The sequence below is a fragment of the Tamandua tetradactyla genome, chromosome 3, assembly GCF_023851605.1.
Source record: "Tamandua tetradactyla isolate mTamTet1 chromosome 3, mTamTet1.pri, whole genome shotgun sequence".
NCBI classification, from domain to species: domain Eukaryota; kingdom Metazoa; phylum Chordata; class Mammalia; order Pilosa; family Myrmecophagidae; genus Tamandua; species Tamandua tetradactyla.
The window spans coordinates 170658715-170682687 of NC_135329.1; the positions used below are offsets into that span (position 1 = coordinate 170658715).

The 23973-nt window shown below is 36.7% G+C and overlaps 1 protein-coding gene across 12 annotated transcripts in view; it reads left to right on the forward strand.

Moving 5' to 3' along the window:
* The window catches only part of CCDC150 (coiled-coil domain containing 150), a 170898-nt gene that overhangs the window by 8781 nt on the left and 138144 nt on the right, over positions 1-23973 (forward strand). For 10 of the 12 annotated variants that reach the window (XM_077154522.1, XM_077154523.1, XM_077154525.1 and 7 more), the window contains exons 5-13: positions 886-954; positions 3782-3898; positions 4970-5099; positions 7723-7766; positions 8814-8906; positions 18619-18726; positions 20567-20691; positions 20938-21115; positions 21677-21745. In XM_077154522.1, coding sequence (XP_077010637.1) covers positions 886-954; positions 3782-3898; positions 4970-5099; positions 7723-7766; positions 8814-8906; positions 18619-18726; positions 20567-20691; positions 20938-21115; positions 21677-21745 — 933 coding nt within the window. The remainder of the gene's footprint in view (positions 1-885; positions 955-3781; positions 3899-4969; positions 5100-7722; positions 7767-8813; positions 8907-18618; positions 18727-20566; positions 20692-20937; positions 21116-21676; positions 21746-23973) is intronic. The other 2 variants (XM_077154532.1, XM_077154531.1) reach the window with 2 other exon arrangements.

A 23973-nucleotide genomic window follows, 5' to 3' on the forward strand; every position in this document is an offset into this window, starting at 1 on the left:
GCCAGGCTTGAACCTAGATCTTTCCACTTTGCACAATTGGGGAAATGTATAAATTAGCTTGAACACGAGTGAGGATGTGTTGGGAGAAATAAGTTGAAGATCACTTAAGAATCTTACAATGGAGGATATCAAAACCAAGAATAATCAGTAGTTAGGCTTGATCCTATGGGGAAGGATTAAGATTTTTGATTAGGAATTGATGCAATGAAAACAGGATAACAAGCCTGGCAATAGTATGGAATATTGATTATAGCGAGAAGAGATTGGAGACAGGGAAATCAGTTAGACATCCACTTTGTTATTTGCGGCATGGATCTTACTAGATTTGACCAAGTGTTGTGACATTTTGAAAATAAAGAGGGATTTACAGGAAGAAAGATAATCTAGAATATGGTACTGAGATACAGACTGAAGGTAGAAAAGAAGGCAAAGATTACTGCGGTTTTACATCTGGGATTGTAATAAGAAGAAAGACTAAAAAGTGAAGCTGCATTTTCGTCCTTCAACTCTTAAGGATGCATAATATTTGAAGGTAGACGAAATAGAGTTCTTAAAATAGAAATAGACCCTGTAAGAAAAATGATCTATCAATTACCCAGGCTGACCTCCACTGTTCATTAAATGTTATATAGGAGCTGGGCATGATTAACTACTTTTTATGATCTAAAGTGGAAATAATAGAAATCATGGATAAAAAATAAGAAAATAGCTTTAAAAATATCTCATTGTAATTACTCCAGACTCATAATAATAAAGATTTACAGTTATATTCAAAATAATATATAGTTTGAGAGAAACAAAGCCTAGAATTGAATTGATATATCAATAGGTATTTTCTTCCTGTCATTTTAGATTATTTAGAACCTTTTCTCTTTCTACTTTTAGAAGAACGTAGCCATTATTGAGGAAGAACTGAGGAGCACAAAACGTAAAATGAACCTTAAAATTCAGGAGGTAAGACAGAAAGATGCCGGGAGGCAGAGTGAGCATTGGAATTGCAGAGGGAAAGTCAATGAGGTTGAAATAGAATGAAAAGTAGCCTTTGAAGAAAATATATGACTGTACAGTAGGAAGATTTTAAAAATATTCTACCCGAGATTCATGTGAAAGGGTCTGCCCTTATGTGACACTGAGACTTCCTTTGTGTAAAAATACATCCCTAAAGTAGGAAAAAAAAAAAGGAATTTCTGAGAAAGAAAGGAAAAATTATCACAAAATTCATGTGGTTTCCCATACCTAGAGTTAAGTGGGCACTTTCATGCAAAAGCTTTATAAAATAAAATCTCTTAATAAGCTTGATCATCTGATTTTACCTTGAAACTGTCACTTCACCCTAAGTTTTAGTAGATAATAGGTTATGAGTTATGAAGTAGGTGGCTGGTGAAAGCCCTTGCATTCAGATTTGCAGTTGAAAACACAATGGAAAAGTTAGAAGAATTTCTAACTCAAGATAACCATGACAAATGACCTAAAACCCTCATTATTCCTGGACAGGATAATTATTGACGTTAAAGTCAAAGGGATCAAATTATACTTAAAAGATTCTGTTATAAAAGACAGAGAAGTAGATGCACTTTTTAGGAAAGTTCCATTACAAAATTATTTTTAAAATTATAAACTTTGGTTTATTTTGTCCAGAACCTAAATTTTCTGTAACATATAATCTAACTCAGCCTGTCTGGATAGATCATTTATACAATCCAAACACAGGGAGCCCAGAATAAAAATGAAAGCCTTTAATCCAGTGTAGCTTAAGGTAGTTCCTGTATATATCCCACAGTATGTTAAGCAGATAATCAGAAAGTATTGGCAAAGTCCCTTGAGGGATGGGAGAAAGGATAGGGAACTATTAAACTTTACCTCCAAGGAAGCGCCTGATACTGTGTCAAGCATTAAGAGACCCAAATCAGTAGGCCAAACCGTTGGTCTTGAGGCTTGCTCTTGTGAAGCATATGTAGGTAGCAGAGAAGCTTAGTCTACCTATAGGTATGCGTAAGAGTTACTTCTGGAGGACCTCTGTTGTTGTTCAGATGTGACTTCTCTCTCTCTAAACCCAACTCTGCAAGTGAAATCATTACCCTCCCCCTACATGGGACATGACATCCAGGAATGAAAGTCTCCCTGGCAGCATGGGAGATGCCTCTCAAGGATGAGTCTGGCCCTGGCACCGGGATCAACAATGCCATCCTGACCAAAAGGGAGAAAAGAAGTATAACAAATAAGGTACAGTGGCTGAGAGATTTCAAATAGAGTTGAGAGGCTACTCTGGAGGTCACTCTTAGGCAAGCTTCCGTTTGATACTGCTGCCTACCATAACTTGCCATACCCTAACCAAACCATTCCTGCCAATCCTAAAGAACACCTAGAGCATTATATAAGATTCTACAAAGGTTCCATGCACTAGTGTAACTTTCCAGAAACCTACAACCTCCAGAGGGTCCCTGGACCAAATAAGTCCTGAAATGCAGAGGGACCAGCCTCTCCAGAACATCAAATAGTTGCACCCCCATATCCCATATTATCAACAGCCCCTTCCAACATGAAAAAGTTAGAATGGCATAGCACAGATACTCCTAAAGAGTGGGAAAAAGATCAAAGGTGATGGTGGAGTTATACACAGAAGGTAGGGTTTAACAAATGGGTATGATTGCTAAATTATATTGATATTTCTTTTAGTCACCAGTATCTTAGAGCAGCCAGAAGTAAAAACCTAAAATGGTGAAATTGTAACCCATAACAGACCCTGAGATCTCTTCTACAACTAATTGTTGTGATATGCTTTGAATTGCTTTTTGTATATATGTTATTTCTCACAAAGAAGAAGAAAAATTTCTTCTAGCTTCCAGTGTTTTTGGAGCAGCTAGAAGGAAAAAATCTGAAATAGTGGAATGGTAATCCATAACAAACTCTGAAATCTGTTCTGTATCTACTTATTGAAGTGTACTTTCAAAATTGCTTTTTCTCTTTTCTTTGTATATATATTATATTTAACAATAAGAAACTTTTTTAAATAAATAAAATTTAAAGAGATAAAAAAATTATAAACTTTAATGCTTAAGGTGGTAAGCCTAGCTATCTGGAAATTCTCTTATGAACCCCAGTAATTACTGATAAATGCATCATTATCTATAATAAGTTTAGCTTATTAATATTTTTATGGGAAAGTCTTATTCTTAATTCTCAGTGCTGTAGTAAAATGCTGAATTTTCATTGGCCTCTGTCAAGGACCCATAAAAGAACTGTATTTGTGAAACAGGGACATTTGAAAGTATTTAGACCAGAAAGGGCTATACAGGGACAGAATAAATGCAATATATTTTCCTGAAGCATTAGCCTTACTTGAATTTGGGAGGAGCAAGTGTGTGCCTGTAAAGTAATTTAAAAGATTTTTATTTTGAAGTAAACATCGTTTTACTATGGAAAGGGATGCTAAACTCTCATGAGACTTTAAACACATATCAGTGTACTTTGAGCTATTTTATCCTATTCTCTTAAACCTTGTCGGGGTGGGGGACAAATATCCCCTTTGTTCTGTATACATTTCCAGTGCTGCTTGCAATTTACTAATGGGCCTTGACCCACAGTTTGCAAAACAGATTTATACAATAGGAAGATGATGGCAGCAAATTTGACCTCACTTCTTATCTTTAGAGAAAAACAAAAGTAGGTGAAGAATGCTTGGACAAATGGCGGTGTCTGGTAAACTTTTCATGGTGACTGATCTCTGCTAAAATGATATGCTGTTCAGTTGTTCTTGTCTAATTGCATTGTTGTTCTATAGCTAAGGAGACAACTGGCTCAGGAGAAGCACTTAAGGGAATCTTTTGAGAAATCTGGATCAGCCATGCTACTCAAAATACAAGAAATGGAATCAACAGTGGAGGTGGAACGGAAACAGGTAGAGATATATATTTTTTCTCTTTGGTTATGTTAGGAAAGTAAAATCAAAAAAGAAAAGCTGATATTTTACCTGCAAACTTATACTTTCACTAATTTCCTTTGGATTTATTAAATTGTTTACTTTTCTTTAGTCAACTTATAACATTCTTAACTACAATTTACAAAAAATGGTAAGGATAAAATAAGAAAGGACACTGATATTATTTAGTCGAGCACTCAAAATTTATGAATGAAGACGCTAAGGATGAGAGAGATACATTTGCCTCAGGCTTGATGTAGATAAACTCTTGTCTCTTGTTACAGTACCTTTCCCCTATATTTTATACTTCCTTTTACAGGTATTGATTTTGGAAGACATTGCCCTGGTCTCATGTTACATATATGTGACATGGATAGAAAATAAAGACTAATCTGAGCTAACACTTGACAGAAAGAGGACTAAATAAAATTATTAGAAATATGTTTATACTGCTCTTTTCAATTTTCATTTTTTAATTTTAGCACAATATTTTTGTCTTTATCATAGTTTTTAGTTGAAGTGTATATATGTGTAATTTAGAATATTCTAAATTCTAAGTACCCAAGGTGATTAGTAGTTTCTAATTGTAATTCCTGAAATTGTATTACATTATCTTTTATTTTTAACCAATAATGGCCCCTCACAGTAGTATATAAAAAGGATTCTATTTAAGGAATTTGCAAATGATCTTTTATTGCTGTAATTTGCACTGTCTTTTGGTAGGCACTAGCCACATATGGCTATTTAAATTTAAATTAATGAAAACTAAATAAGACAAAAGATTCAGTTTCTCAGTCACTCTGATCATAGGTCAAATGTTCAGCAGCCACATATGAGTAATGACTGCTATATTGGAGAGTACACAGAAAGTCCTATTGGAAGAGCGCTGCAGTAGGCACTGCGTTGTGTTGAGATCTTTATCCGTGACCTATAGGCAAACAACTCCTTTGTTCCCATTGGCATTGAGAATGTAAATCCTGCCTTGCACAGTTGCAACAAGGTAGTTTATTAGAACCATTCAGAAAAGGAGTTTTTCTTATACAATTTCAGGTGCAAATTTTGCAGGAAAACTGCATTGCTCTACGAAATTCTATACAGACTACCCAAGAACTACTGGCACAGGAGCAACAAAGAAAAGAAGATTTGCAAACTGCTACCTCACAGCTCAAGTCTGATCTAAGTATGAATATAGGAGTTAGGAATCACCAACTTTTGTTAGTTCTTTGAGATATCACTCAAGAACTTTTAAGATCCCATATTGTTGAAGTGGCAAGTGTCAACAGGTATCTTTCATGGGCCTGAATGTAAAAATATTGCTAATTTTTTTCCCTGCCTGTTAGCATGGAGGAAAAAAAAGTTGGTAATAAAGTAGAATTTGACCCTCTTAATTATGGACTAATGTTTATTTAGATTTTTTTTGGTAGGACATTTGGTAAATAAGTGTAGACTTGGAATATTTGGGTTCTAGAGATTTAGATTGAATATTGGATAATAAAACCTTAATAAGGATATGAAACCTTGCTAATTTATTGATTCTCACCACTTATGTGAGGCTCTCTATTCTTTAGTTACCAATCTATTTCAGTTAGCTTACATTCTTAGAAATGAATGGTTGTATGGTACCTTAGTGAAAGCTTAATCTCCTCATTTTACAGATGATTAAAGAGCCCTCAAAAGTCACAGAGCTAGGAAATGGAAGAATCTAGACTTGATCCCAGATTGTTGGGATTCATGCTTCTAACCCATCAGCCCTATATCATACTACTATTATAAATATGTAATTATAAAGCAGTTTCCAGATAGTCTCAACTATGGAGTCCACAAAGAGTTATAGTGCAAAGCCTCAGACGTGAAATGTACTTAATGAAATTCACTGAGCTTTGACATAAATTATCTCATTCAATTCTCAAAACTGTCCTTACTTCTCAAAGTATAAAATGAATAAATGGTCAAATGAGGCCTGAATCTGGATCCTCTAACTCTAAGAACAACTGGAGAGGTTCTTTCCAGTGCACATCTCTGGTCTTTGGCCCTAATGGGGAAGGAAATAACTAAAGAGAAATGAAATTATAAATGATAGAGCAAAAACTAATCTTATTCAGTGTTTTGACTCACTGCTTTTTAGCAGAAAATACTGTTTTTCCTTATAGTCATTAGATAATGAATTCCTATGTGAATTTCTCACTGATGATGTCACAGATAATTTTCTGTCTTCCTGTGGTTATATATCTACAAAAACACGTTGTATTTTATCTGTCACATTATCTAATTTGAGCCTTACGACAACCTTATGAGAAAGACAAGAAAATATGCCTAAACTACAGAAGAGTAGAAAGACACAGAGAGACTGTGTGTCCTAGGACTCCGAAGGTGATAGCTGGGACTGAAACACAAATCTTTCTACTCTATTTATCTTCTGATTGAGTTTTAATATTACTTTCTCTTAAGAGTAATGCTTTATTTTATTTTTTTACTTTATGTGGAAGACTATTTTAAAAAATGAAAATTACAACAACAGAAATTCAGACTAATGTGTGGATAACTTAATACCTACTATATGCTTAATATTAAATTATAGGCTCTTCACATACATGCAATTCTATTACTTTGAGATATAAATAGCTATTCTAAGTGGAGAATTAAAGAAGTACCTTTAGATGTTTACTTCAGTGAATTAAAAATTTTTAATTGTTGTATTAGCAGTTCTTTATCATTTGCTTGTTACCAATAATCATTTAGATATTTATACTATTAAAGTGATTAAGTTGTTCTCCCAAATAGGTTAAATATGCCTTTTTCATTCTTAGTTTAATTAGTGGACTTTCCAAAATAGGCAAGATAGTTTATCTTTTTGATCCTCCATATATTTAAATTAAAATGTGCTCTATTTGGGATGAACCTTAGACTTACATAGAAAAGTGAATTTTTATGTGTTTTGTAATTTTCTGATTTTAGACTATTTGAAAGGAACAAAATTAAATGGATTTTTTAATGAACCAAAATAATACTCTCAGAAAAGTTTTTCTTTTGACTACTAGTACAGAATGCTAAACTTTTCTTCATTTACCTGTCTTTGTTTTTTCACTCTACAACCACTCTTAATGGTTTCGGATCTTTTCCCACACGAATCATTCTCCTGAGATTTATGTCTTACTGCCAACTGAAAACTGTCTATAGTTGGGTACCCTGCAGATACTTCCAAATATATGATGAAAACTAAGCTATTTCACTTCATCTCATCATCCCAAACCTGTTCCTTGTGTGAACTCCCTACCTAGGGGAAGTGTCCAATATCTACCCCATACCAATCTGAGTACAAGGTAGTTTGCTAGGTGTTTTTCTTGTCTTATCTATCGTCTTAACCCTACCAACAGCCACCAATTCCTGACGGTCTTTCCTGCTTAATATTTCAAGAATCTATTTTTTCCTCTGCATCTCTCTATTGTCATAATCTGATTGTTTCATACTTTGGTTACTGCAACAGATACTAAACTGATCTCTTAAAAAAAAGAAAACAAAAACAAAACTTGATCCTGTCCTTCCTCAGCTTGGAATCCCTGAGACACTCCTCAACATACATGCATTGGGTAAAAGGCTACCTAGTTTACAGTTGCATGACTGTGACTAGTACTTAGTAATTCCATGATTTAGTCTCTTGTTTATAAAATATAATGCAAATACCTGAACTTTGCATATTTCCACAAAATATAGACTAAAAAAGTTTTTAAGCTTCTCGGAAAAATTACCATGTGATTTCAATGAAGCAAGTTATTGTCATAGTTATGTGGATTTTTTGTTTTTAGTTTCTAGAGACAACATCATTTCCAAATTGATTGAAGAAAATAAGGTAAGTTTTGAGGTTGTAGAGTACAGAGGTTTTTCTCATTTCATTAAGAAATATTTTCTCTCTCAATGTTGGTTTGTAATCCCTGTTCTCTTAAATTTAGACTTTATTAAAAAAAAGTTTCAGGGCAAATAAATTGTATATTCAGAACTGTTGTCAGCTGGGTATTAGGAATTAAATAATTTCATCCTGGTTATTATAGTTTTAAAAATGTGAATCGACAAAAATATTGAGACTTTTTTGCTTTTATTTTTGGCATGGGCAGGCATCTTTTTTTCATTTTATACTGCAAACAAATTGTTATAAGTTAAACTTTAAAAATAAATATAGCTACTTTTGTATATCATCTTATGCATTTTTAAATTAGTCTCTTTATGTGTGGTCATTGTTTAGAATAATTTTTCTGGATGGTGTCTCATCCTTTGTTATGTGATGTCTACCTTTTGTGAGATGCTTCTCCTGGGAAAGTAGAAAAGTGGTTCTGGGGTTTACACCTTGCAGTTCCCCCATTTGTCTAAGTACCTATTAGGCAAAGCTCAACCCACAACTCACTATCTTTCTCCTATCTCAAGGAGAATCAAATATTTCTTTTCTAGGAGCCTGAGTGTTTTCTTTATCCACCTACAGGTATTCTTTGATGAAAATAATCTTCACCTACTTATGACTTTAAAAGATACTTGAATGTATTCCTTTGAAATAACAAGATCTTACCATTAATAGCAAAAAATGTACATGTAATGTAAAAGAAATATTTCATCATAAGGATACTAGGCAAATATTTAACTTAGGGTTTACATAAATTCTTTCTAGTTAGAATCCTAGAATGAGAATAAATTTAATAAACAGTTTTGATAGATAATTTAGAAATGAAGAGATATTTTTAAGTTGAAGATATCAGGACTTTAAAAAATTATTTGTATGACACTTATCTTTGTGTATGTTACTACCTGAACTGGTACTGGCAAAATACAGAATCATTATTTTGATAGAGATACACGTAATACCACTGTTAACTTTTCAATGGAGAGAAATTCTTTTCTTTCCCTTTAGAAGGTACAGATGTCTTTCAACAAGGAACATGAAGAAAATGCATATTTGAGGTCTCAAATAATGTCCCTTCATGAATCATCAGAAAAAGCACGGGTAAATCTTCCTTATTTCTTTAGTTTTCAGACGTTATTTCATTTTGTTCAATTAAAGACCCTAGAACTAAATTTAATCCTGATTATATAAATTCATACTGTCTCTATCATTCAAGTTTTTCATTTCTATATGTTCTATTACGTTTATGGAACATTTTCAAATTAACTACCCCTAACTTCACTCTAAATTCCTATGAAATGTTTGAATATTTAAGTCACACTGTTAAATCATGAATGTCTTATACTTTTTTTTCCCACTCTTATCCACATTCAATATATATTTTAGTGCAGTTAATTACATTTAGGTTGCACCACCATCACCATCATCCATTAACAAAATTTTTCCACCAACTCAATAGAAACTATGTACAATTTTTAAGCAATACATCTTTGTCATGGTCTTGTTCATGTGTCAACTTGGCCAAGTGGTGGTACCTGTTTATCTGGTTGGGCAAGTGCTGGCCTGTCTGTTGCAATGAGGACATTTCATAGAATTAAATCATGATCACTTCAGCTGCATCCACAGCTGATTCCATTTGTAATCAGCCAAGGGAAGTATCTTCTGCAATGAGTGATGCTTAATCTAATCACTGGAAGCCTTTTAAGGAGGATTCAGAAGAGACAGGCTCTCTTCCTGCTTTAGCCGGCGACCCTCTCCTGTGGAGTTCATCCAGTCCATTGGAATCATTGGCTTCACAGCCTGCCCTGCAGATTTTGGACACTGTGTTCCCACAGTTATGTGATACACTTTTATAAATTTTTTATTTGCGAGTGTTTCCTGTTGATTCTGTTTCTCTAGAAAACCTTAACTAATACAACTTGGTACCAGGAGTGGTTCTTAAGAAACAGAATCTTAAAAATGGGTTTTTATGAATGGCTTTCTACTCTGACTGGACTCAAAGGCACCAAGGACTCTGATTCCCATAAACAGAATGACACTCCCAATCTATAGAGTGAGTTGGCAAAAGAGATAGTAAAATATAACCATTCGATTCTCCTAATGCTTCACTTGTACGAAGCCAGGCTCTGGGGGATAATGTTTTTGACACCTTTACGGAGTTTTGTGGAAATAAGAGGTATAGAGATGTTGGCTGGTTGTTATTAGATACACTGGATACATTAAGGAGTGAAAGGGATGGGCTTAGGGCTTCAAACAAGAAACTTAAGTGCTGTCTGACAGATGTAGAAGTTTCTATGAGTATCCTGAAGGAAAATCTTATTTCCTGTAACTGTAGACTTGAGATCTCTGAAAATCAAACTCAGAATCTTAGTGTTAGAGCAGCAACTTTACAACGTAAACTGAAATCTCAATTTTGCATGGTGTCTGCCATTTAAGTGAGGGCATTGATTGGAAAGGAGTGGGACCCTGAAAAATGGGATGGTGACATATGGATTGACAATGATGTCAGGGGTGAGGTTGAAACCCTAGGTCATGCTGAGTCTTCTCTAGATAACCCTGTAATAGTCTGCCCTGAGGACATAGCCACCCCACCTCCAGCCTCCCTTGAGTTGGCCACCCAACCTTCTGAAGGGATTAGCCCTAGAGTGATTAATCCTGTTTCACCAGATGAAACTGCAAAGGAATGTCCTGAAGCTAATAGCTTGGAAGATATTTCTAATTCTTTTCATGACCCACCTCCACCAGCCCTCATTTCTTCCAGACCTATAACTAGACTAAAGTCCCAACAAGCCCCTAAAGGTGAGGTATGAAGTATCACACATGAGAAAGTACATCATACTCCGAAAGAGCTGTGTGAGTTTTCCAATTTATATAGACAGAAATCAGGGGAATATGTGTGGCAATGGATTTTAAGGGTGTGGGATAATGGTGGGAGGAATATAAGGCTGGATCAGCATGAATTTATTGATACGGGCCCACTAAGCAGAGATTCTGCAGTCAGTATTATTGCTTGAGAGGTTAGAAAAGGTATTAACAGTTTGGATGATTGGTTGAAACATGGATCAAAAGGTGGCCGACATTACCTAAGGTTGAAATGCCAGAACTGCCCTGGTATAATGCAGATGAGGGGATCCAGAAGCTTAGAGAAACTGGAATGTTAGAGTGGATTTATCATGCAAAAAAAATATCATTTATTCCTGCTCTTAGACCCCAGGAATGTCCGGAGGATGCACCTTTTACCAGAACAGTGAGAAATAAATTTGCGAGACTAGCTCCATCATCCCTGAAGAGCTCTGTAGTTGCACTGCTCTGTAGGTCAGATATTACCGTAGGAACTGTTGTCACTGAGCTAGAATCCTTAAACACAATGGAGATGACTGGATCCTGAGTTGACAAAAACCAAGTGGCAGCACTTAATCGCCCAAGACAGGATAGATGTGGCTATTATAATAGACAGCAAACTCAAAGCAGGAGTCAAAATTATATGACTCGCAGGGATTTGTGGCATTGGCTAGTAAATTATGGGGTACTTAGAAATATAATAGAAGGACAGTCTACTAAATTCTTGTTCGAGCTGTATAAACAAAAGAGTTCTAGGTCAAGTGAACAGAAGTCTAACCTGAATTACAAAAACACAGAGTCATGGCCCCTCAATCAATTTCCAGGCTTGAGATAGTTTACAGACCCAGAGCCCCTTGAATGAAGGGGAGGTGTTCTAGTTTGCTAGCTGCCGGAATGCAACACACCAGAGATGGATTGGCTTTTAATAAAAGGGGATTTATTTTGTTGGTTCTTCAAAGGAAAGGCAGCTAACTTTCCACTGAGGTTCTTTCTTACGTGGAAGGCACAGTGATGGTCTCTGCGATCTTCTCTCCAGGCCCCTGGGTTCCAACAACTTTCCCTGGGGTGACTTCTTTCTGCATCTCCAAAGGCCTGGGCTGAGCTGCTAGTGCTGAGAAGAGGAATGCCGAGCTGCTTAGCAGTGCCAGGTTGCAATCTCTCATTTAAGCACCAGCCAATTAAGTCAAACATCACTCATTGCAGCAGACACGCCTCCTAGCTGACTGCAGATGTAATTGGCAACAGATGAGGTTCACGTACCGTTGGCTTATATCTGCAGCAACAAGACTAGGTATGCTCACCTGGCCAAGTTGACAACTGAATCTAACTAACATAGGAGGCCAGGTCCCTTTCGGGGAGAACCCTGTTACACTCCCACAAATTTATACTGTTAATCTTCCTCCAAGCCTTCCCCAAGGAGACCGATGGCCTTTTACCAGGGTAACTGTGCATTGGGGAAAAGGAAATGATTAGATATTTCAGAGATTAGCAGACACTGGTTCAGAAGTGACATTAATTCCAGGGGACCCAAAACGTCACTCTGGTCCACCAGAGTAGGGGCTTATGGAGGTCAGATGATCAATGGAGTTTTAGCTCAGGTCTGTCTCACAGTGGGTCCAGTGGGCCCCCAGACCCATTCTGTAGTTATTTCCCCAGTTCCAGAATGTATAATTGGAATAGACACACTGAGCAGCTGGCAGAATTCCCACATTGGCTCTCTGACTCATGCAGTGAGGGCTATTCTGGTGGGAAAGGCCAAGTGGAAGCCATTAGAACTTCCTCTACCTAGCAAAATAGTAAATCAGAAGCAATACCAGATTCCTGGAGGGATTGCAGAGATTACTGCCATTCTTAAGGACTTGAAGGATGCAGGGGTTTTGATTCCCACCACATCCCCATTCAACTCTCCTATTTGGCCTGTGCAGAAAACAAATGGGTTTTGGAGGATGACAGTGGATTATCATAAGCTCAACCAGGTGGTAACTCCAGTTGCAGCTGCTGTTCCAGGTGTGGTATCATTGCTTGAGCAAATCAATACATCCCCTGGTACCTGGTATGGAGCTATTGATCTGGCAAATACTTTTTTCTCAATTGCTGTTAGTAAGGACCCCCAGAAAGGACCCCTTGTTTTCAGCTGGCAAGGTCAGCAATATACTTTCACTGTCCTACCTCAGGGGTACATCAACTCTCCAGCCCTATGTCATAATCTTGTCTTCAGGGACCTTGATCGTTTCTCCCTCCCACAAGACATCATGCTGGTCCATTGTATTGATGATATCATGTTGATTGGACCTAGTGAGCAAGGCGTAGCAACTACTCTAGACTTACTGGTAAGGCATTTGCGTGTCAGAGGATGGGAGACAAATCCAACAAAAATACAGGGGCCTTCCACCTCAGTGAAATTTCTAGGTGTCCAGTGGTGTGGGGCATGTTGAGATATCCTTTCTAAGGTGAAGGATAAATTGCTGCATCTGGCCTCTCCTACGACCAAAAAAGAGGTCGTTTTGTCTCTTTGGATTTTGACAACAACATATTCTTCATTTGGGTGTGCTACTCCAGCGCATTTATCGAGTTACCAGAAAAGCTGCTAATTTTGAGTGAGGACCTGAATAAGAGGAGGCTTTGCAACAAGTCCAGGTTGCTGTACAAGCTGCTCTGCAACTTGGGCTGTATGATCCAGCAGATCCAATGGTGCTGAAAGTGTCAGTGGCCAATAGAGATGCTGTTTGGAGCCTTTGGCAGACCCCTATAGGAGAATCACAATGCAGACCTAGGATTTTGGAGCAAAGCCTTACCATCTTCTGCAGATAACTGCTCTCCTTTTGAGAAACAGCTTTTGGTCTGCTACTGGGCCTAAGTAGAGACTGAATGCTCTACTTGGTTTACTATGGGCCACCAAGTTACCAGGAGACCTGAGTTGCCTATCATGAGCTGGGTGTTGTCTAACCCACCAAGCCATAAAGTTGGGTGTGCACAGCAGCACTCTGTTATAAAATAGATGTAGTATATACGAGATAGGGCCAGAGCAGGTCATGAAGGCACAAGTAAGTTTCATGAGGAAGTGACCCAAATGCCCATGGTCTCTACTCCTGCCACATTACCTTCTCTTTCCCAGACCAGAGCTATGGCCTCTTGGGGAGTTCCTTACAGTGAATTGACTGAGGAGGAGAAAACTCGTGCCTAGTTTATAGATGGTTTAGCACAATATGCAGGTACCACCCGAAAGTGGACAGCTGCAGCATTACAACCCCTTTCTGGGGTGTCCTTGAAGGACAGTGGTGAGGGGAAATCCTCCCAGTGGGCAGAACTTTGAGCAGTGCACCTGGTTGTTCATTTTGCTTGGAAGGAAAACTGGCCAGAGGTGCGTTTGTATACTGACTCATGGGCTGTTGCTAATGGTTTGGCTGGATGGTCAGGGACTTGGAAAGACCATAATTGGAAAATTGGTGACAAAGAGGTCTGGGGAAGAAGTATGTGGATAGACCTTTCTGAGTGGGTTAAAAACATGAACATATTTGTGTCCCATGTGAATGTGCACCAGAGGGTGACTTTAGCAGAGGAAGATTTTAATAATCAAATGGATAAGATGACCCATTCTGTGGATACCAGTCAGCCTCTTTCCCCAGCAGCTCCTGTCATTACCCAATGGGCTCATGAACAAAGTGGTCATGGTGGTAGGAATGGAGGTTATGCATGGCTCAGCAACATGGACTTCCATTCATCAAGGATGACTTGACTACAGCCACTACTGAGAGCCCAATCTGCCAGCAGAGACCCACACTTAGCCCCCGATATGGCACCATTCCCTGAGGTGACCAGCCAGCTAGCTACATGGTGGCAGCTTGATTACATGGGACCATTCCGTTCATGGAAGGGGCAGTGATTTGTTCTAACTGGAATAGACACATACTCTGGATATGGGTTTGCTTTCCCTGCACACAATGCTTCTGCCAAAACTACCATCCCGGGGCTTATAGAATGCCTTATCCATTGTGATGGTATTACACAGCATCGCTTCTGATCAAGGACCACACTTCACAGCAAATGAAGTGTGGGAATGGGCACATGCTCATGGAATTCTCTGGTCTTACCATGTTCCCCATCACCCAGAAGCAGCTGGATTGATAGAATGATGGAATGGCCTTTTGAAAACTCAATAATGGTGCCAACTAGGTGGCAATACCTTGAAGGGCTGGAGTAATGTTCTCCAGGAAGCTGCATATGCTCTGAAGTAGCGTCCGCTGTATGGTGCTGTTTCTCCCATAGCCAGCATCCATGGGTCCAGGAACCAAGTTGTGGAAATGGGGGTGGTACCACTCACTATTACCCCTAGTGATCCACTAGGAAAATTTTGCTTCCTGTCCCTGTTTCGCTGAGCTCTGCTAGTCTACATTTTATTTCCAAGAAGGGGAGTGCTTCCACCAGAAGAAACAGGAATGATTCCATTGACCTGGCATCTAAGACTACCACATGGTCACTTTGGTCTACTCATGCCACTGGATCAACAAGCCAATAAAGGAATTACATTATTGTCTGGAGTGATTAACCCTGACTATCAGGGGGAAATAGGGCTGCAACTACACAACAGAAGTAAAGAAGAGTTTTCTTGGAATATAGGAGATCTCCTAGGGCATCTTTTAGTACTACCATGCCCTATGATTAAAATTAATGGAAAACTGCAATAACCCAATCCAGGCAGGACTACCAATGGCTCTGAAACTTCAGGAATGAAGGTTTGGGTCACCCCACCAGGCAAAGAACCATGGCCAGCTAAAGCTCTAGCCGAGGGTAAAGGGAACATGGAATGGGCAGTAGAAGAAGGTAGTGATAAATATGAACTACGACCACATGATCAGTTATAAAAAGGAGAACTGTAATGCTGTTTTGTTCATGTTATACTATTTAAGTTGTAAGATATCAAGTTTAAGAATGAATATTACCAAGGACTTGCAACCTATTCTGGAGAGATTTAATGTGTTTCCAGTTGTATGCAGGACAGTTGAGTATTGTTAGGTGAAAGAAAATAATGTGTTTTATTGTTTTTTATTTAGAAATTAGGTATGGTTTAAGGTGATATGTATAGCTGCCAAGTTGACTAGGGGTGGGCTGTCATGGTCAGGTTCATGTGTCAACTTGGCCAAGTGGTGGTACCTGTTTGTCTGATTGGGCAAGTGCTGGCCTGTCTATTGCAATGAGGACATTTCATAGAATTAAATCATGATCACTGCAGCTACAACCACAGTTGATTCCATTTGTAATCAGCCAAGGGGAGTGTCTTCTGCAATTAGTGATGCTTAATCTAATCACTGGAAGCCTTTTAAGGAGGATTCAGAAGAGACAGGCTCTCTTCCTGTTTTAGCTGGCAACCCTCTCCTGTCGCCTCCATCAGAATCTTCGGCTTCACAGCCTGCCCTGCGGATTTTGGACTCTGTGTTCCCACGGTTATGTAAGACACTTTTATAAATGTTATATTTGTGAGTGTTTCCTATTGATTCTGTTTCTCTAAAGAATCCTAACTAATACAATCCCCAATTTCTTATCCCCACCCTGACCTCTAATAACTTGTATTCCAGTTTCTGGCTTTATTAATTTGCTTCTTCTAAGTATTTTATATCAGTGATATGAATTTTTGTCCTTTAGATCTGCATCATTTCATTCAACATGTCTTCAGGTCTCATCCATCCTGTCACATGTCTCAGAACTTCATTTTAGGGTTGAATAATATTCCATTGTGTATGTATACCACGTTTTGTTTATCCATTCATCAGTTGGTGGATTCTTGGGTTGTTTTAATCTTTTTGAAATTGTGAATAATGCTTCTGTGGACATTGATGTGCAAATATCTGTTTGAATCCCTGCTTTCAGTTCTTTGGGTATATATCTAGAAGTGGCATTGCCAGAACATATGGTAATGATGCTTAAATTTCTGAAGAACTGCCAAACTGTTTTCCATAGTGGCTATCCCATTTTACATTCCCATCAATAATAAATGAGTGTCCCCATTTCTCCAGATTCTCTCTAACACTTGTAGTTTTCCATTTTCTTAATAGTTGCAATCCTAGTGGGTGTAAAACGGTATCTCGTGGTTTTGCTTGCATTTTCCTAATGCCTAATAATATTTAACATCTTTTCATGAGCTTTTTGGCCATTTCTATATCTTCTTTGGGGAAATATCTTTTCAGGTCCTTTGCCCATTTTTTGATTGGATTGTTTGTCTTTCTGTTGGTGAGTTGTAGGATTTCTTTATATATTCTTGTTATTAAGCCCTTACAGAATATGTGGTTTCCTATTTGTGTAGGTTATTATTTCACTTACATGACCAAATCCTCTGATGCACAAAGGATTTAATATCGAGGAAGACCCATTTATCTGTTTTTGTTGTGGTTGCTTGTGCTTTGGGTGTAAAGTCTAAGAAACCGTTGCCTAACAAAGGGCCTGAAGGTACTGTGCCCCCAGCAATCTGAAGTAGCTAATCAAAAGTAGTGATCAGCCATTGGACTACACACCCCAGATCTTGGGGAACCTAGGTCTTTGTATTCCATCTTGGCACCAGCAATCTTCACCTGAGGCTGGGTTTGAGTACCTTACTTCTTCTACTGTGGTTCTGGGGCTGGCAATAGAATCTGCTCCACGGAAGGTACAATTCACTGGTATTTACCACAGTAAACTAGCTTCTTCCTTCTGCTCTTTACTGGATGTTGCACAGTCTTCTCCTATGCTCTAGAGTTTCAAATTAGTTGATTCAGACAGTTCCTGCCAGTTAATAGTTGTTCTGGTGGAGGAAATGATTCCTTGAGCTTCCTCCTCCTGCTGTACTATCCTTATGATTAAAAAACAACTACAAAATAAATCTGTTCTTGTATAAACTAATAATAATAACATAAAACTGCTATTCTTACTACACCAATGGTGAACATTTACTGAGCCCTTTCTTTATTCCAGGCATAATCTAAACACCTTGTATCACTAACAATTTGAAATTCTCACAACACCTGTATGAAATAGAAACTGTCATTATTCCCATTTTAGACATAAGGAAACTGATACACAGAGAAGTTCCATTATGTAGCTAATAAGTGGCAGAGTTGAAATTTGAGCCCAGGTAAAATCTGGCTCCAAAGAAAATGACCTATTTCTTTTTAAGAAACAAGGGTTCTCCTCTGTCCCATCTCAGATATTCCTCAATGAATACTTTGTACAAATGTTTATAAAATGTTCCCCAAACATGTTCCTAACTACTATATTATACATACCACTTATGCTTGCCAAGCAATTTTTAATTTATCTTTTCTTTTTTGTTACCATTTTATTTTTTGTGTTTTTTCTTATTGTGTCTTTCAGGGTTATTTTCCCCATAGTTGAAAAACTTATTCATTGAAATATAAGATCCTTGCCAAAAATAACTTTATCTTTTATTCACAGTAATAACAATTTCAGTAATCAAAAGGACAATAGAATTATTAACCAACTACATATAACAGATCTGTAGCACAATAGTTTTGTTTTGATTAATCTTGTGAAATGGCACAGTCATTTATATTTTGCTTTTATGAATATTGTAATTGGTGATGAAGGAGGAAAGATATATTATTAGCTAACAAATTCTGATTGCTCATAATCCAGTTATGGCAACAGATTTCTATCATATTGGCTAGGCACCTATGTTAAAATTTTTATCCTGCAGTTACCTTATTCTAGTGTTCAAAATTGTGAGGAACAATCATTGAATTGCCAAATGCCTTAGTTGCTTCACCAACTCAACATTAATTAATTCTTTCTAATTTAGAATTATTTATGGTGTTGACTCCAAATATTTAAAAGCATTTTATAAGCAACGAAGTATCAATTGGGATAAGTTAAATAAATTAGGTTCATATATATAATGAAATACTATACAGTCTTTAAAAATAATGACACAAGGGAAAATTATTATTTATTGGAGAGATCTGTCTTTCTGTATGTGTTATCTTAGGTTTTGAATGAGCAACTGACTCAAAAATGTTCAGAGCTGAGCAGTATGCTTCAGACAGTTAATATGGAGAATGCCAGAATCATTGCTGACCATCAAGCCATCCTGAAGGTATTCATTTAGCACTAGTGAATTTCTGATAGAGCAGGATGCTTTCCTAGCTGAGAAATCAAGATATGCATGGCTAATTTGATGAACTTTTTTAATAATTAATTTCAAGAAACCCACTGAATTATTTTATTTTCTTATTAGTGGTTTTCAGTTTTCACCAGAGGAGTGATTTTACCTTACATTTAGTGCTTTCTTATTTCTTGTCAAATAACAATACTTTAGGAAAAGTAATTACCAGCGCTATTATTAATATATTAATGGAGAATACTTATAACTAACCCTAAAATACTTACCGTTTCCTCAAATACCTTATGCTTTCCCATTCTGCTGTGCCCTCTGCTGAGGATGTTTTTTATTTCACCTTCAACTACTTGAAATTCTATTCATTAAGACTGGCTTTCATCAGAAAAGAAGATTGATCATACCAAACCAAGGAATGAGCTTCCCCTTTCAACTTCTCCTAAGGCACTAAACATTATCTAATAATAAAAACACTCATGGTGGGGTGGGGTGGGGGCCAGTAGGTTTACTATATACCAGGCATTGTGCTAAGCATTTACATATATTACCACATTTAATCCTAACAACCATCATATAAAGGAAGTATTTATTATTTATTAAGAAAAATTGGTTTTAGAGAAGTTAATTTCCCTGAAGTTATCTGGCTAATAAGGGGCAGAGCTGGATTTAAATCTAGGTCTGGCGCCAGAGACAGTTTTTTAACCATTTCATGATACTGCCTCCCTGCTTTGCATTTTATCAAGGTAATTTAATGTGCTTAGCTCATTTCCTGTATTACAATGTGAGCTTCCTAGAACAAAGGACCTTGTTTTATATAGTTCTGTTATTTTCATAGTGCTAAATCTTTTTCACACATAACAGAGAATCAGTAAAAATTTTTCATTAATTCAGCAACATTTAGTGTTTATTCTGTGCATGTATGATGCTAGATCTAGCTAGGATTATAGTGGAGAAAAAAGTACGTTACTTTCAATGAACTTACAATTTAGTGGGCTGAATACTGTGGCATATGTAACACTGTCACAAATGTTTTAGAACTTTGAATTGTAACACAAGTGGGCCACCATTTTACCAAGTATGAAGGTTTGCTGTGCAAATAAATATTGTTAAAATAGAAATGTTTAAAAATCTACTTACAAAAATAATTGTTAATATGTAGTCTGTTTGAACAGACCTTATGGATTGTAAGTAGACGCCTGTATGTATAAAAATATTGTTTTAATAATTCTAAAATGGTGAGCCAGAGAAAATAAATTCTGGAAAGCAGTTATAGTGCTTCTGCTTTAACAGTATCTGAGTGCAATTTAAGATAATCTTAAGAGAATTAATGCTAAACTGTTAACTTATTATCCCTAGAGAGTTGTATTATTTAGGGGAGAGGGGAGATGGAGGTGGAGGGATATTTTCACTTTATGCTTCTTATATATGTTTATATTGTTTTACCTTTTAAAGTAAGATGTGTTATCATATTCAAATTTTTAATTACCAAAAATACTCAACATAATTTTATATATTTAGAAGTATATTGGTATTAGAATTCTGTTTTATAAATTTTGCAGCAGTCTAGGTAAATGATACATCTTGACTGTTGGCTAGTAGAGTTATAAAATGATAGAATTCTGGTATACTCAGAGAAGGAGAAAGGTGGGTATTAAAATTAAAAATAAATACTCTTAAAAAGAGGTTCAATTTATAAGAGACCAGAATTACCAGCTTGTCTTTTGGAAACTAAATGTCTTTGATGAATATTCTTTATGGCACCCTATCAAATGATTTTTCTGGCATCTCAGCTTTTACTCTTTTTACTCTTAACACTCAGGTAGAACAGAAAATGATGACACAGACATTTCAAGAACAAAACTTACTATTGGATGCAGCCCATGCCAGTATCACAAGTGAACTACAGACTGTTCAGAATGAGAAATCCCAACTTCAGGCACATCTGTAAGTAAATTATGAGCAATATTTGTTCTTATATTTAATTTTATCCCTAATGAAAACATTTAATTCTGCATTTACTGAGCCATACAATGATGAAATACATGAAGACTCTGCCCTTAAGGAACTTGTTTTGTTAGAACATTTTGGTAACTGCTTTCAAGCAGGAGGTATGTTCTATAGGAACATTCAATCACTCTGCTATAGTAGAGTTCTTATTAGCTTTCATATCTCCCTGTCCTCTTCCTACAGAGACCATTTAATCCATGAGCATAACCAGTGCATACAGAAAGCAGACGATGCTGAGAAGAGGACAGCTGCACAGAAAGAATTGCTAGAATCAACTGTTGCAAGATTGCGAGGTGAATTGGAGTCATCAATAAAAGAGAAGATGTCTCTGCTAGAGGAGAAAGAAAGACTTCAGATAGAGGTAGGTGGAAGCAGATTTATGTTAACTCCTGGTTGTAGTAGTGACCTTGTTTTAAAGTTGTACTCTTAGTGCAAAAAAAAAAAAGAAAAGAAATAAAACCCAGATGCAGTTTGTTTGAGTTGCCCATTAGAGAAATCCTTGGGTGACTAATCTGTCTTTTAACTTGTAGTCTGTGCCAAATAGTGTAGTGTACCCTTTTACAGCATTAGTGAATGTTAACTTATTCATACATCCTCGTGTTAGGTAAGGGGTCAGTTTGCAAAGTGGTGTTTCCCTGAATGAATGGGATAGTGAAGATTAAGAGGGAAGAGTCCTGTCTTCCTAATTAGGAAGGAACCAGCAGAGTCTGACATGCAGACGTGTCTTTTTAATTTCAGGGCTGTTTGTGAAGTCTGCTCTGCCTCAGAGACTCCCCGATTGGCCCCTTTTCTGAGAGGATTTGCTATCTCTGCAGTGTAGGTATTAATTGGCATGCAGGTGGTGTTTGCTAATATAGTAGACTTTATCAGCTGTTTAAAATTTGACCCATTTCTCCCCTCCCCCCCCCCACTCCTTGGGCAGGTTAAGAAAACAGAGAAAGAAATAGCACAAGAAAAAAAAAGTTTGGAAGTGGAATTAGCTAAAAACAAGGTATTTGCACATTTTATTTGTTGATCTTTTACTATATTTTATTTCCTTCTATTTTGCTGGAATATAGCAATTATTCTATATTGCTGCCTAATGTATCAGCTTATTTTAATGATGTGTTGGGTTATTTTCTTGATTATTATCAAGATGTGGGGGAAAAAAAACCATGAAGTGGGATGCAACTCAAAGCACTCCAGTCACTGTAGCACAAAATTTCTACTGAGGAGTGTTTGCTTTTTGAGCATCTGGTGTTTTGTCAGTGTGTCATCACTGAATAGTTTACCCAGGAGTTCCCTTGCGAGTCAGCTAATGGGCCTGTGAGAGGCACTGGGAGGACTGCCGTCTCCCTAAATACCTATTAGCACCTGTCATTTTATCTGCAAGGTACCCTTTTCTGGGTTCTAAAAAGATAGAATGGTCAGAGAAAGAAAATTCTTATTGAAATGAAACAAAAACTGATCTTTAAAACATTGCTGTTTGTGTCTCAAAACTGAACAGAGTAAAGATTATGTATTACTATCACCTAGAGAATATATCTGGAACATCAAGGAGTATTAGCCTAACCTAGACAATAAATCCAGCAACAGGTGGCAGATATAATCATCAAGCCTCTACTGTTTCTTGGCTTCATGTTTGCTAACCTAGCATTTGTTATCTCCATTTATGTGTGAATCTGTAACTGAAGAATTATGGAGAGAAGAGAAGCTGAATTCTGAGCCAGAGCTCAAATACAGTTAGCACCAAGCTGCAAGTGTCCCATCTGGTTCTTTCACTCATATCTGGTGATATGAAAATAGTTCATCCTAAAAAGCCTTGAACAAAGCTGACTACTTGTGGCAAAGACTTGTCTGATACCAGTTTGACCTCAAATATGTTTTTCAAAATTTAGAAACTTGTTGGCTACTGTTTAATTCATTAATGTTTTTTTGTTTTAAAACTTAGTGACTATTACATGGCTAAAGCAAATATAGTGGATATGACTTGGATAAGAATATGGCATTATTATTTTGCTTGTCTAATTTTATTTGTTGTAATGTAGGATAAATGTTATTCATGGGCCTAAAAAGATAACATGTTTATAAGATAGGTTCTATTAAGCCAAATGATAGTGCTTATATGAAGTCCCATTTTTTGGGCCAAATTGATTTTGCAATGTGTATTATTTATAAATCTTTATATTTTTCAAAGTCAGGTTTGTTGAGTTATAATTTACATACAGTGAAATTGACCCTTTTTTTAGTGTATAGTTCTGTGACTTTCGACAAACGCATACATTCTTGTAACCACCACCACCACCACAATCAAGTTGTAGAACACTTCCACCACCCTAGAAAGTTCCCATGTGCCCCTTTGAAATCATCCCCTTCCCCCATCCCCAACTGCATGCAACTCTCTGATTTGTTTTCTTTTTTCTAGAATGTCTTATAAATGGAATCATACAATATGTAGCATTTTGAGTCTGGCTTTCACTCATCCATGCTATTATATAGATCAATAGTTTGTGATCTATTATATGAATATGTCAGTTTCTTTACCATTTACTAATTGAAGTATATTTGGGTAGTTTCCAGATTAGGGCAATGATGAATAAAGCCTCTTTTAATGGTCATATATGAAGATGTATTTATATTTCTCTTGGGTAAATTTTTATCTAAGAGATGGATTGCTGAACCCTGTGGTAAGTATATGTTTAACTTAATAACGAACTGCTTAATTGTTTGCCAAATGGTCTGTACTATTTTTTCTTTCTCACAAGCAATGTATAAGAGATCCAGTTTCTCCACATCCTCACCAGCACTTGTTTTTTTTGTTGTTGTTGTTTGTTTGTTTTTACTTAACAGTAATTGGTGTGTGGTGGTGGCATATCACTGCAGTTGTTAATTTGTATTTCTTCAATGATTGGTAATATTGAGCATCTTTCCATGGGTTTACTTGCCATCTGCATTTCTTCTCTGGTGAAGTGTCTGTTCAGATGTTTCCATTTTTCATTTGGTTGTTTTCTTTTTATTGATTTCCAGAGATTTAAAAATATATCATTATATGGAAATTTCTTAACATTTGTATATATACAAATCTTTTCTCCCAGTCTGTGGTTTGACTATTCATGCTGTATTGAAGAGCAAAAGTTTTAAATTTCGATGAAATCCAATTATCAATATGTTAATTTTATGGATTATGCTTTTTATATCATATCTAAGAAATATTTGTCTAGCCTAAGATCACAAAGGTTC